The 15,785-nt window shown below is 40.2% G+C and overlaps 1 protein-coding gene across 1 annotated transcript in view; it reads left to right on the top strand.

Moving 5' to 3' along the window:
* Positions 1-15,785, top strand: part of RELN (reelin) — a gene marked incomplete at its 5' end in the record, with an annotated part of 292,461 nt that overhangs the window by 179,847 nt on the left and 96,829 nt on the right. Inside the window, 4 exons of the mRNA XM_083366535.1 lie at positions 4-116; positions 4,402-4,539; positions 5,585-5,771; positions 14,047-14,252. Coding sequence (XP_083222661.1) covers positions 4-116; positions 4,402-4,539; positions 5,585-5,771; positions 14,047-14,252 — 644 coding nt within the window. The remainder of the gene's footprint in view (positions 1-3; positions 117-4,401; positions 4,540-5,584; positions 5,772-14,046; positions 14,253-15,785) is intronic.

Raw genomic sequence — 15,785 nt, 5'->3', positions numbered from 1 at the left:
AAGGAATGCCTTCCAAGTATGCCCAGTTGTCAAGAATTTACTCCAGCAAGTATCTATCACTCCAGTGAATATACAAAGTGGAGAAGAATCACAGTACTTTTACCTCAGAAAACCTGGTAATACTGTAATTATTTAGCTTTTTGTGCATACATAGAGATATTGACATGTTCCCCAATGCATTTTACCTGGTAAACATATTATTTTGAACCTTAAAAAATTACTTTTTTCTCGATACAGTCATTTGAATGCATCTATCCCCTGTTATTTTTCTTCTGTTATTTTTTTTAATGATGCCAATGTTTTATGAAGAATGCCCAGGATGGGAAAAAAAATGAATAATTTTGGCAGATAAACCAAAACTTCGGGAAGCGTTGAGGGTCTTCTCACTCATAGCCACTTCAGCCAGACATTGACGGGGGTCAGAATTTAAATTCATCTGGGCCTTTTCCCTTTTCCGTTTGTTTTGTCGAGGGCTGAATGAATTCGCAAAAGAAATGTGAATGGATTTTGTGACCTTGAAAGAGCTTTGCACGTTGAGGGAGATCCCATCTTTAACTAATGCATGTGCTTCAAATTCAGATGGGATCCAAATCCCGAAGGTGCATATTTTTTCAAGAGGCAACTGGACCTCCTTTGTTTTTCCTTGAAGACGTTTCCTTGAAGAAGCTTCTTCAGTTCTGAAGGAATGGTGGAGGATGGAAGATCCCACACTTATTCGCACGATTCAAGTGACCCCGAGGGCACAGATAAATGCCCAAGTGGCACCGGTGACTCTCCAAAAGAGTGCAAATGATCAGATGACTGCAAAGAATATAAATCCTTCCGTCCTCCACCCTTCAGTCAGAACCGGGGAAGCTTCTTGGATGAGAAGTGAAACATCTTCAAGGAAAAACAAAGGAAGTCCAGTTGCCTGTTGAAAAAGCACCTTCGGGGGGGGGGGCAACCATGACCTGGAGGACTGAAGCATTTGGGATCCAAATATTTCTCCATCCTCCTTCCCCTGCACCCCAACAGTTCAGATATGCACGAATTGTCCTTGACACAAATTGCCACAAATACCTTGTTAGTTTCTCAGCAATAGATTTACCTGCAGGACATCAGATTTTTGATTGTCTTTTTTATTACCGGGATCTGCCAGATTAGTAAATATACGGCACGAGTAACTTGTACTAGAGGTATGAGCCAGAGGCGTCCGTTTTCTGGACTTTATTGTACATGACTTATATGTTTCTAATGCTGATGGAAATTAATTTCATTTTTATGGAAGGCATTAACATAAGAACTGGCTTAATGAGATGCAAACAGCTGCCAGTTGCTGCCTTCATAAACAAATCAACACCTAACGACTGAGAGGCCAGATAATTGGATTAATGTAATTAACAGTTAACTCAGAAGGCAGAAAACATAATTTGATTGGTTCTTGGTCCTTTGGCCTCCTTAATAGCGTTTTAAAAAGGTAGCATTTACTCTAAATTCATTGAGAAAACATCGCTTGTGCTTTGCTTCAAGAGGAAAGCATTTGTTGTATTTAAAAATTGGAATGATTTAAGGCTGCGTAGGAACAAAATGCATGGGGAAAATAGGATTCTGACATTGACTGGATTGAATGTGAAATGAAATAAGCTATTGGTCTACCTTTAATACAGGTAGTCCTCGACTTAACGACCAGAATTGACCCCAAAATTTCTATGAGACATTTGTTCAGTGAGTTTTGCCCCATTTTTCGTTGAAGACCTGTCGCTTCTCATCCAAGAAGCTTCTTCGGCTCCGAAGAAGTTTATAAGTCCCTTTTTCTCAAAGCGCCGTTGTAACTTTGAACGGTCAGTAAGTGAACCCTTGCAAGTCCAGGACTACCTGTACTTGCCGGCTGCACCGGAAACTTTGTACACAGAAGTTGTAGAACAGATTCGTGACATTTTCACTTGAGAAGACGTAAACAGAATTTTTTTTAAAAAAAAAAAACCCGAATCAACACATTTTGTAAAATATCTGCAGTTACGGGGTTTTTTTTAAAAAAATACGTTATTGTCTTTTTTTATTTGTTTAAATAAAAAACAAACAGCAGATCAAGCTGAGAAACGGTACAATTAGAACAACATAAAGCACTTCCACTTGAAAACCAAACTGCATTTGATATGAGAACAAGAGCATGTTTGTCGCTGGGTTTCCAAGGATTAAGAATTTGTTGGTTATTCTCTTTTAGCATCAGTGATGTGAATTCAGCTTGTTCGACGATGAGCTTTGTTTGTCCTGTGGATTTTTGAAGATACTGTTGTAAAACTATTGTAAAACCTCTATAGAGAAGAATGAATGATGCATTATCTTCGGATCACTGACAGTTACAAATGCTTCTGAACTGCTGAGTCTAGGTGTATGTAGTCAGGGAGTCTTATAGAGAGGAATAACCAATGTGATTCTAGGTAGACTAAAATTAGTCATCTACAGTATAGCCATCATGAGCTACTCTGTGACACACTCCTTGCTCCAGGAATATTAAATCTAGACAACTAGCCCTAAGCATTAACATAAGAATACAAGGATGTTTTCAACATTTCCTCCCGAGAAACAGGAGTTGAAAATTGGAAAATGTCATCCAAAGGAACAAAGTTTATTTTGTTTTTCAGTTTTAAAGGATGGGGCAATAACGATGGTCTAGAATAATTCATTGAAACTTAACATTAAGATTGAAACTTAACATTAAGAAAACCAAGATCATGGCATCCGGGCCCTCTCAATTCCTGGCAAATAGATGGGGAAGAAATAGAGGTAGTGGCAGATTTTATGTTCCTGGGTTCCAAGATCACCGCAGGCGGGGACTGCAGCCAAGAAATTAAAAGACGCTTGCTCCTGGGGAGGAAAGCCATGGCAAATCTAGACAGCACACTAAAAAGCAGAGACGTCACCCTGCCAACAAAAGTGCGTATAGTCAAGGCCATGGTCTTCCCAGTTGCAATGTATGGCTGTGAAAGTTGGACCATAAAAAAGGCTGAGCGCCAAAGAATTGAGGTCTTTGAACTCTGGTGCTGGAGAAGACTCCTGCGAGTCCCTTGGACTGCAAGGCGATCAAACCGGTCAATCCTAGAGGAGATCAACCCTGACTGCTCTTTAGAAGGCCAGATCCTGAGGTGGAAATTCAAATCCTTTGGCCACCTAATGAGAAGGAAGGACTCACTGGAGAAGAGCCTAATGCTGGGAAAGGTTGAGGGCAAGAGAAGAAGGGGACGACAGAGAAGGAGGTGGCTGGATGGAGTCACTGAAGCAGTAGGTGTGAGCTTAAAGGGACTCCTGAAGATGGTAGAGGACAGGAAGGCCTGGAGGAACGTTGTCCATAGGGGCACGATGGGTCGGACACAACTTCACAACTAGCAACAACAAGAATAATTCAACTGTAGGAAAATTCCATTCAAAGGATCAAAGTTTATTTTGTTTTTCAGTTTTAAAGCACGGCACAATAACAATGGTCTAGAATAATTCAGCTGTAGGAAGCCACTGAAGCAACGTGATTTGCAAGTGACGGTCATTGAGAGTTTCTGAGAATTCAAGCTTATTTTCCTGGATTCGTTTCCTTAACGTCTAAGGTGTCCATTTTGTATGACTGCCTAAAGAATGGCAAAAACAATGGCTTTAATGTTTAATGTTCATTTCTGAAGTATTTGAGTGACAATACAAGAAAATCTTGTAAGGTTTTTCTCACCGAAGCTTGTACATTACCAAAATGCTATTCAAATTCCTGTTTGTCAAAATGTGTTTGTTTGTTTATTAGTAATGAAACACAACTGACAAAACTAGGGTCTGGCTGACTTTAAAAAATGTTCAGGAAAGTATAAAACAATAATAAAGGCAAACACCTTAATACAGTACATTGATTGTAGTAACGTTTATTATAGGCTTTCAGAATTTATTCTTAAGTATACAGTGGAAGGCGTTTGGTACACCAGTGTAAATATTAATTAATTAATAAATTTAGAGTCAGTTAATTAATTTAGAGTCGAGACAATGTTGCGAAGATGGAGTCTTCAGTTTGCAATGCCATTGAACTACATAGCCACATGTAACTAATTCTTTCCATTGCTTTAATCTACAATTTAAGTTTATCTTTTATTTTGGGGTTATTCTAAGCCAGGGGTAGGCAACCTTGGCTCTTTTATGACTCGTGGACTTCAACTCCCAGAATTCCTGAGCCAGCCACGCTGAGGGGAAAGGGAGAGGTTTCCAAGCTGAGCCAGCTTGGCTCAGGAATTCTGGGAGTTGAAGTCCACGAGTCATAAAAGAGCCAAGGTTGCCTATTCCTGTAATCTAAGCTGAATATCAGTTTTCTCATTGTGAACAGAAAGATTCTCTTTTGTCTCGTGGATTTGTGCGTGCTTTTAGTGAACACACAATGCTGATTCTTCCCTCAAGGTCCGGTGCAACCCGTTTCCGGTGGAGTCAGTGCTATTACACAGCTCAAGATGAGTGGGCATTAGACAACATTTATATAGGACAGCAATGCCCTCATATGTGCAACGGGCACGGCTGGTGCGATCATGGCATTTGCAGGTATGTTTGCTGGTAGAGAAAAAGACTTTGAAATTATGGGTAGTCCTCGCTTTCCATCCACAGTTGAGGCCAAACTTCCTGTTGCTAACTGAGACCGTTGTTAAGTGAGTTTCACTCCATTTTACGACTTTTCTTGCCACAGCCGTTAAGAGAATCACTGCAGTTGTTAAGTCAGTAACACAGTTGTAAAGTGAATCTGGATTCCCCATCGACTTTGCTTGTGAGCCGTGGTGGCGCAGTGGTTAGATTGCGGTACTGCAGGCTACATCTCTTGACTGCCGGGTGCCTTCAGTTCTTGGGTGCATCTAGCACAGGGGTGTCAAACTCGCAACGTCACATGACGTGTCTTGACGTATCACGACTTTTTTTTCCATTGCTGGGGCTGGGGTGGGGGTGGTTTTGGCATGATGCATCTGGCCTGTGGGCTGGCAGTTTGACACCCCTGGTCTAGCAGTGTGCGGGCGAGCATTGTCATGAACCAGCACCACACTGGAAAGGGTGCCATAGAAAATCCCGCCCAATGTGAAGATGCCAGAGGAGTATGGCGAGTGAAGTTCGTGGAGCGTGATTCGACCATCAACTGTGAAACATTACGAAAACTCAAACGAGCCAACCATAACAAGCGTCAGGGCCAGCTGACTTCCGATGTGGTGTTGGTTCACGACAATGCTCGCCTGCACTCCGCTAGACGCACCCAAGAATTTTTGAAGCAGTTCCGTTGGGATGTTTTCGATGACACACATCCCCGATAGCCCAGATTTGGCACCGAGCGACAACTAACTAAGGAATTTCAAACCTTGTAAAACGTTACAACGAGGGCCTCAATTTGAATGGCGCTTAGGTCAAAAAGTCATGTCGTGTTGTAGTTTTCTAATGTGTGTAATAAAAGTTCTGTATCTGCGAGTGTCTGTCATGGATACCCAAATGAATCGCCCTTGTATATGTAAATAGGTTATACGTGTTCCCGTCCAATGTCATTTGGATGTTCATTTGTTCATGCCGTATCAACACCCTCACATGCGTACAATGCGTTTGTTCTCTGCAGATGTGACTCTGGATATCAAGGTACTGAGTGTCACCCTGAAAATAATCTACCTTCAACTATAATATCTGATTTTGAGAATCCGAACATTTTGGAAACAGAATGGCAGGAAGTCATTGGCGGGGAGATTGTAAAACCAGAACAAGGTTGCGGTGTGATCTCATCTGGATCCTCTCTTTATTTCAACAAGGTATCCGTTAGACGGCTTGGTGGCCTAGAGGTGCAACTTTCATCCCCGCAATCAAGAGGCTGAGAGTTCAGTTCTAGGGAGCGGCAGATATATCTCTCATCTGCTGTGAGCTTCCCATAGGTGCCAGGAAGAGCATCCAGCCAGTAAATGCTCAGCTCCATTCATTTGCCCCACTCCACCTGAATGTAAGGGATTACAAGATGTGTTAAAATGGGGGGGAGAGAAAAAAATACCTGTCTATCCGTTAAATATAATGTGATCCGGAAGAAAGGCAGCAGAATGACTTAGATCAGGGGTGTCAAACTGCCGGTCCGTAGGCTGGACACGTCACGAGGAAACCGCACCCACCCCTCTGCCGGCAATGGGGGAAAAGCTTGGCAACATCACGAGTTTGATCCGTCTGACTTAGATTGTGAAACACAAAGAGAACATTCTTGCATGGTTTACTTTTTGCATTAGAATGTTTTCATTTTGGGGAAAAAATAGGAAAATAGGAAATTCTGTTTTAACATACGTAAGCAATTACAGGCAGCTTCATCTGTACAGGGTGATCCTGAGTGTATCTTCACGGTTAAACCATAACCTACTATTCAGTGTCTTTTAAATGGGCTTCATTTTTTTAAAGAAAAATAATAATTAATTATAGATAGTCCTTGACTTAACAAACATTCATTTAGTGACCAATCGAAGTCACAGCGGCACTGAAAAACTGGCCTATAACTTTTTTTTATTTGTTTTTACTTGACTGCATATCTTTCCCCTTTAATGGCTGAGACTGCAGCTTCTTGCAGCAAATTATTCTGTGATTAGTAAATTCAGTGTAAGGTTATTTGCCACTATAAATAAATTAATAAATATTTTAGGCTCAGTTGGAGTCGTAAATCAAGGACTACCTGTAAATAAGAGTATGTAATTGCATTCATAATTGATCATCTGACAAACTGACACTGTGTCAGTGAGAGGAGCAGCATACAAATTTAATAAATGAATAAAATATAAATGCCATGCTGAATTATAAGAAGGTCAACAACTTTAGGAATCTGTGCAAAAATCCCCCAGAATTAATCTTCAAAAGCAACATTGTTACTTGTATGTACACTGGGAGCTTAATGCACCAGAGAAAAATTTTGTGTGTCTCCAATCAGACTTGGCCAATAAATAACTATTCTATTCTATTCTATTCTATTCTATTCTATTCTATTCTATTCTATTCTATTCTATTCTATTCTATTCTATTCTATTCTATTCTATTCTATTCCCAATATTCTATTCTATTCTATTCCCAATATTCTATTCTATTCTATTCCCAATATTCTCTTCTCTTCTCTTCTCTTCTCTTCTCTTCTCTTCTCTTCTCTTCTCTTCTCTTCTCTTCTCTTCTCTTCTCTTCTCTTCTCTTCTCTTCCCAATAAAGATTCTATTCCATTCCATTCCATTCCATTCCATTCTATTCTATTCTATTCTATTCTATTCTATTCTATTCTATTCTATTCTATTCTATTCCCAACAAAGATTCTATTCTATTCCATTCCATTCCATTCCATTCCATTCCATTCCATTCCATTCCATTCCATTCCATTCCATTCCATTCCATTCCATTCTATTCTATTCTATTCTATTCTATTCTATTCTATTCTATTCTATTCTATTCTATTCTATTCTATTCTATTATTCTATTCTATTCTATTCTATTCTATCCAAGTTGTTGATATATTAGATAGTTATCTCCATCATCTCAACCTTTCTGACCCTACCCTAGCCCATCCCATCTCAACCCTGATGCTTATTCACATATCTATATAAAATAACACGGTCCCTGTTAATTCAGTTAACACAGTTTCATTGCCTTAGTTAGAAAAGTGTGCTGAATAGATATGGAAAAAATAAAATGCTAACAACAGGCTGCTCAGAGAATAAAGAGTGGGGGGAAAAACGAGTTTAATAATAAAGTACCAGGAAGCTGAAATTTGAATAAGAATTACATCACAACAAAGCCTGAATCTCTTTCAAGTGAGGTGCATGTTAAAAAAAAACCCAAAACACATTTTAATTGAAATTGTGGTCAACATTTTGAGCTTAATGACATGGATTTGAAAACCCAAAAGATCTGGCTGTGGTACCCGGTCATTCAAGATGGCTACATATCTAAGCGAAATAATGGTTCCCTAATTCTTGAGAGCATCTAATCCTGGCAAGATTTAATCCCTCCCAACAGCTGTTCTTGAGGATTGGTTACGGAGCAATCCCACTGATTGCTGAAGCATTAATCTGAATTATGTTACATTGCTCCTGTTGTGAAGAGGCCTGGCTCCAGCTAATATCTCCCCATCTGCTCCGATCCCCACCCTTTCAGATCCATTCGATTTACAGTGGCTACCCGTGTTTCCCATCCTTAGGGAGCCTAAGATGTGCGGATTTCAACCTCCAGAATTCCCCAGAAAACTCAGGAAAAAATAGGCAGAAAGGGCACTTTATCCAGGGTCCTCTCCGCAGCATTTATTCTTATTTGTTATTTATTCTTCTTCTTGATGCAGATTTCTCAGGTGCTGTATTTAAAATATCTATGTCCTACCTCCCTACCTCCCTTCTTCAATAATAATAATAATAATAATAATAATAATAATAATAATAATAATAATAATAATAATAGAGTTGGAAGGGACCTTGGAGGTCATCTAGTCCAACCCCCTGCTGAGGCAGGAAACCCTATACCATTTCAGACAAATGGCTGTCCAATGTCTTCTTAAATACTTCCAGTGTTGGAGCATTGACAGCTTCTGGAGGCAGGTAGTCCCACTGGCTAATTGTTCTAACTGTCAGGAAGTTTCTCCTTAGTTCTAGGTTGCTTCTCTCCTTGATGAGTTTCCATCCGTTGCTTCTTGTCCTCCTTCCTTCCTTCCCTCCCGCTTCCTCCTCCTCCTCCTCCTTCCTTTTTTTTCCTTTTCCTTCCTCCTTTCTTCTTCTTCCTCTTCCTCCTCTTTCCTTTCCTGGGTCTAATGGAAAAAAGACTTGGGGAAAAAAAAATTTGGAACTCCGATTTTATATATGGTGACATCAGCAAGACTGCTCTGCGCACAAAAATGGAAGGATTTTTCCATTCCCAGCATGGAAGAATGGCTGTAAAAGTTGATGGAATTAGCAGAGATGGCTAAATTGACTGTTTTGATTTTGTGTGTGTGTGTGTGTGTGTGTGTGTGTGTGTGTGTGAAGTATTGTCAAGTCTTTTTGAATGCACCTTGCTAATTAAAACTTTCTTTCCTGTTTTGGCCTAACCCAAGGCTATCCACAGGATATAGTCACAACTTATGACAGCTCATTATTTGTGTAAATTATTCAAATACACACACACACACACACATACACACACACACACACACACTTGGAAACCACTTCTGGACTTTGTGCTCGAGGTGAGAAAAAATAATACTGTTACTGATTGGAGCGATTTGTTGACACAGAAATGGCTCATTCATAGAAACGTAAAAAGTTGGTGCAACGATAATGTCTTATTTTACTGCAACAGAGGGAGTTGGAAGTCAACGCCTTTTCTTTTCTTTTCTCTTCCCCCCCCCACCCCCCTTTTCCACACTTCTCTTTTTCCCCTTTCCCTTCCCTTTGGTATTTTCGTATTTTATATTGAAAGTTAATGGGGGGGAAAAGTGTTCAAAAAGAGGAGAAATGGATGCTCCCTCAGAGGAGAAGGAATTAGGAGGGACCAAGGAGAAAAAAAGTGTTTTAATAATAATAATAATAATAATAATAATAATAATAATAATAATAATAATAATAATAATAATTTATTTATATACTGCCCTTCTCCCGAAGGACTCAGAGACTAGACCACTGTTTGTCTGAAATGGTATAGGGTTTCCTGCCTGAGCAGGGGGCTGGACTAGAAGACCTCCAAGGTCCCTTCCAACTTTATTATTATTATTGTTGTTGTCGTTATTATTATTATTATTATTATTATTATTATTATTATTATTATTATTATTATAAAACTTTTACTCATTAAACATGAAACTCAGTCAACTGAACACTCAAATTGACTGGCACTTATGGTTGACACAGGTTGCTGCCGGCATCCTAGGTATCAACCAGGTACCTCCTTAAAATGTAAGATGTTCCGAGTAGCGCAGTTTTTTGCAGCATTGCTGGAGTTATTGCAGGAAGTTGCAATTTCTTGATGTATTTTGCAAAGTTTTTGGACATAGTTCCCAGTGCCCCGATGACTATGGGTATCGCTGTTGCATGTTTCATCCATAATCGCGCAGTTACGATGGCCAGGTCGCGGTATTTCATAATTTTTCCCAGTTCTTTTTCTTCGACTCTGACATCTCCTGGTCCAGCGATATCTATTATTATTATTATTATTATTATTATAAAACTTTTATTCATAAAACATGAAACTCAGTCAACTGAACACTCAAATTGACTGGCACTTATGGTTGACACGGGTTGCTGCGGGCATCCTAGGTATCAACCAGGCATCTCCTTAAAATGTAAGATGTTCCGAGTAGCGCAGTTTTTTGTAGCTTTGCTGGAGTTATTGCAGGAAGCTGCAATTTCTTGATGTATTATTATTATTATAAAACTTTTATTCATAAAACATGAAACTCAGTCAACTGAACACTCAAATTGACTGGCACTTATGGTTGACACGGGCTGCTGCGGGCATCCTAGGTATCAACCAGGCATCTCCTTAAAATGTAAGATGTTCCGAGTAGCGCAGTTTTTTGTAGCTTTGCTGGAGTTATTGCAGGAAGCTGCAATTTCTTGATGTATTATTATTATTATAAAACTTTTATTCATAAAACATGAAACTCAGTCAACTGAACACTCAAATTGACTGGCACTTATGGTTGACACGGGCTGCTGCGGGCATCCTAGGTATCAACCAGGCATCTCCTTAAAATGTAAGATGTTCCGAGTAGCGGAGTTTTTTGTAGCTTTGCTGGAGTTATTGCAGGAAGCTGCAATTTCTTGATGTATTATTATTATTATTATTATTATTATTATTATTATTATTATTATTATTATTATTATCATCATCATCATCATCATCATCATCATCATCATTATGATCATTATGCGGACCGATGAAGCTTAGGAAGAAAAGAACACTTAAAAACACCGCTAACAAAAAGCGATGCTTCGTTGTCCCCTTTGTTTTGAGGGGGTGGGGGGTGGGGGCTAGGAAAGCAGCCAGCCCTTCAGGTTTGCACACTGGGAAAAAGCCACTCCTAATTTCCTACCTGAATGGATGAAATCACTCAGAAACAAGAGGGAAAAGTGTGGCTTTCGCCGTTGTGTTGCTTTTTATTGTGTTGCTTTTTACCGTTTCCAAGGTCGTGCATTGTTAGCCTTTATTGCTTGACCTTCGCCGTAAACGAAAGAGACAGGGTGCGAGTTTCATTACCCCTGTTGGGCTCCGCTTTAGGAACCCCCATGGAAAGCCACTGTGGGTCTCGGCAAGCTCACAACAGATGCCGGAGATTGATTGTGTCGCTCTAATGTTTGATGAGGTACGCACAGTCCAAGAGGAGAACAATTACTGTTAATCCTTGGTGGCCCCTCGGATGAGTTGGAGGCTGTTCCTTAATCTGCAAAGTCCAGGTGTGAAACGTCTCTTGTTTAAAGCTTCACTCACTGTCACTAACCTTGACAACAGCCTCCCTGAGATATTTTTAATCAAAACCTTTTTTTTTTAATATACAGGCAGCCGTCTTAGGAATAGTAAAATAATCATAATAATCATTCTTTTTTAAAAACAACAACTGTGCGAGCAACGTATGTTTTAACCTCCTTGGTTGCAACCTCTTAATTGGGAACCCAATTCTATTTCTTATATTGACACAATTTATTTTAGGTGGGTGTAAAATTCTGGGCAGAAATCTCTTTCTTTTTAATTCGTCTCCCCCATTTCCTTGGTGATTTTAATCATTAAAGGATTTAAAAAAAAAATAACATGCAATGACGTAGTGGTCATTCATCTCCCCGGAAAAGGAGATTTTGTATTTTAGACTTCAAGAAGGACAATTCTATCTGGAATTGCATTTTGACTGTTTACATGTGGAAGGAGATAGCTTGGTTATCTATGGACAGCTTGAACCCAGAGCCAGAATGTCATGTCATGGATCACCCTATCATAGACCAGATTTCTTTTTCACTGAAAGAGGAAGAAAGAAGGAACGTATCAACTTGAGCCTCGCTGTTACTTCCCGCTTTGTTCGTGTTTTAGGTAGTTCTGAAGTCAGATTGTATTTTAAAATAATATCCCTATCATGTTCTATCAATTTACATTTTGCAATAGAAACGAGCTGGTTTGCTATGAAAGAATAGGGTGAATAGAAAACCGTGGGCCAAAACGATACAGAACATTTTTATTTATTTATTATTATTTATTTATTAATTTAATTTGTATACCGCCCTTCTCCCGAAGGACTCAGGGCAATACATAAAAACAAAATACAAAAATTAAAAATTATTAAAAAGTAATTAAACAGTGCCCATAATAAATTAATACAGATTAACAGTTAAAATCCATTTATAAAATCCAACCCCGTCCCATCAGGCCAGGCCAGCTTGTTCAAAAAGATGGGTTTTAAGATCGTGCCGGAAGGAGCGGAGATCGGGCGCCATCCGGAGCTCAACCGGAAGATGGTTCCAAAGATACGGTGCGCCCACAGAGAATGCCCTCCCCCTGGGGGCCACCAGTTGGCATTCTTTGACCGATGGCACCCTGAGGAGGCCCTCTCTGTGGGAGCGTACTGGGTGGAGGGAAGTTGACGCCGGCCGCAGGTGCTCCTCAAGGTATTCCGGACCCATGCCATGTAGGGCTTTGTAGGTCATTACTAACACCTTGAACCTCACCCAGAAGACAACTGGTAGCCAATGCAGCTTGCGGAGCAAAGGTGTGACATGGGAGTGTCGGGAAACTCCCAACACAACTCTCGCGGCTGCATTTTAGATGCTAATCTATCCGCTTGGTAAAAGAGCATAAAATGAATGTCACTAATCTTCTGGTAAATAGTTAAACTCAGGGCTTTTTTTGTCATAGAACGCTCAGAACGGAGTTCTGGCACCTTTTTTGGATGGAACCTTGTAGGGTAGGCAAGGCAGGTTGTATGACATGTGTGAGTTCCAGCACCTTTTTCTTTTACAAAAAAAGCACTGGTTAAACTCAAATCAATTAAATTCATTGTCACACATGCTGGCATAGACTTAATCAATATCTGCCAACAGCCCTTACTGCTTCCTTAGGATAACTTCCAAGTTGGGGTCTCTAACCTTGGGACCTCTAAAACGTGTGGACTTCAACTCCCAGAATTCCTCGGCTGATCATATTGTTGTATATTTTGAAAGAACAATAATACATAATAAAAATAAAGGGTTTTTTAAAATGTCATTTTCTAAATCAGCTGAGAGCAATAGCCCTTACCTTTACTCCTGCATGTGTCTAGGTAACCTATTCATAATCTGAAAAGGAAAAATATCCGTCATTGTAAAAAGAGGATAAAAATCAGGCTTGCGTAACTTATAAAATCTTTACATAGTCAATACACCTACATCCCTTAGCTAAACCAGGTTCAGTGACATGAACCCAATACGGGCCAAATCTATAGATAGATAGGTGGATGGATGGATGGATAGATGGATGGATGGATAAACAGACAGACAGACAGATACAGTGGTGGGATTCAGCCAGTTTGCACCACTTCAGCAGAACCGGTAGCTAATTTTTTGTTGCCCAGGCCCAGAATGGACTCCCGGAAGCGGCATCCACGCAGAGAACCGGTTGTTCACAAATTTGAATCCCACCACTGGATGGATGGATGGATAGATAGATAGATAGACAGACAGACCAGACAGAGAGACCAGGCAGACAGATGATAGATAAAGAAAGAAAGATGATAGATAGATGATAGATAGATAGATAGATGATAGATAGATAGATAGATAGATAGATAGATAGATAGATAGATAGATAAATATAGATAGATAGATAGATAGATAGATAGATAGATAGATAGATAGATAGACAGACAGACAGACAGACAGACAGACAGACACAGAGTGAGAGAGAGAGAGAGAGACAGAGAACCTGTCACATACATTACATGGGCACACTTGCAATTTAAGATTCCCTGTAGATTTTACTATTTGGGGTTGTCCACTCTGTGAGATTGGATAACATCATCACCACCACCAACAACATCATCATCATCCTCAATATCATCAATGCATTTTTTTTCTTGTTCCTTATATGCTCCAGGCTGGGAAGAGACAGTTGGTGAGCTTGGATTTGGACACCACCTGGGTAGATTTTGTCCAGTTTTACATTCAGATCGGCGGAGAGAGTCCTTCCTGCAACAAACCAGACAGCAGAGAAGAAGGCGTCCTCTTGCAATACAGCAACAATGGAGGCATCACCTGGCAGGCCCTGGCGGAAATGTACTTCTCTGACTTCAGCAAGTCCAGGTAGCGATTCATCCCATTGCCGAAGAGTTTTGATGTTTACCGACGGCAGCATGATTAGCCTTACATTCATAGCTGAGGATCTGTTTCGCCCCGATGGGATTGGCCCATGTCTCACTCTACCTTTGGATCCCATTGGTTAAAAATTTTGGCTGGGAGGTTCAGGAGAAGAGCCTTTTCTGCCGTGGCCTTTTCTGCCTTCTGGAATATTCTCCAGCTGGAGGGGAGCCTGGCCTCCACCTTCCTGGCTTTCCAGAAGAGCTGGAAATGTCAGCCAGTTTGGGGCCCCAATTGGGGTGCTCTACACTGGGGGTGGCTGATGGTATAGAGTAGAGGTCTCCAAACTTGACGACTTTTAAGTCTTATGGACCCCAACTCCCAGAATTCTGCAGCCAGTGTGGCTGGCTAGGGAATTCTGGGAGTTGAAGTCCACAAGAATTAAAGTTGCCAAGTTTGGAGACTCTTGGTACAGCAAGACCATCCTCAGTCACAGGTCACCCACCCTCTTGGTTTTTTTTAGTTTTTATGTAATCTTTCATAATTATAATTATGTAGAAGACCAGGCTGAGCTAGAAGCCAGAGTTAAACATGTCATCAGTTTGGAATCATTACATAGCCACCAGAGACTCAAGCCCGCCCTCCCTTGAATTCCATTTACCCTTATCTAGCCCTATTGATTGTCAGTTGACCAGATTATTCTTTATAGGTAACAGTAATAAACTATTCTGTTCTCTGAACTGGACAAATGCTCCTGGTTATTTGTGTCTGGCAAATTGTTTTGTATTATCTTTTTAACTTTATAATCATTTTGTAAGCCGCTCAGAGTTGCTGCAATGGGGCGATGAGCAGCATATGAATTTAAATAACAATAATAACAATAATAATAATGTATCCACAAGCTTTTTAGAATTGCACAAGTTCAGAGTTGCTGCAACGGCAAGATGAGCAGCATATGAATTTAAATAACAATACTACTACTACTACTACTAATAACCACAGTAATAATAAGGACAGTGCAAGGGTCATAAATGCCCGCCAGTTGCCAAGTGCCCAAATTTGGATCGTAGGACCGTGGATATGTGGCAACGGTCGTAACTGTGAAAAACGGTCATAAGTCACTTTCTTTTTTAGTGCCGTTGTAATTTCAAAGGATTGCTAAACAAATGATTGTAAGCCAAGGTCTAGAAGACCTCCAAGGTCCCTTGCAACTCTATTATTATTATTATTATTATTATTATTATTATTATTATTATTATTATTATTAATCGCACAATCAGCCAGATGTTCAGACTGGATATGGCATTTTTGTCTGCCTGTCGAGTCCTTTCCAAGGACTTGGGATAGGCAGATGTGGATGTTTGATGGTATTACAGATCTCATCGCAGGATGGAAGCAGTTCCTAGTAAGGCCACCTTTTGCAATTGACTAATGGAGAACTTGTCAATGCCGATGATGGAGTCCAAGTGGTGCTCCACTTGTTTTGGGATTGCACCCAAGGCGCCTATTACTATTGGTACTACCTTTGCTTGCCTTTGC

This window comes from Vipera ursinii (genome assembly GCF_947247035.1).
Source record: "Vipera ursinii genome assembly, chromosome: 6".
Classification (NCBI taxonomy): domain Eukaryota; kingdom Metazoa; phylum Chordata; class Lepidosauria; order Squamata; family Viperidae; genus Vipera; species Vipera ursinii.
This window is presented reverse-complemented; position numbering and strand designations above follow the sequence as displayed.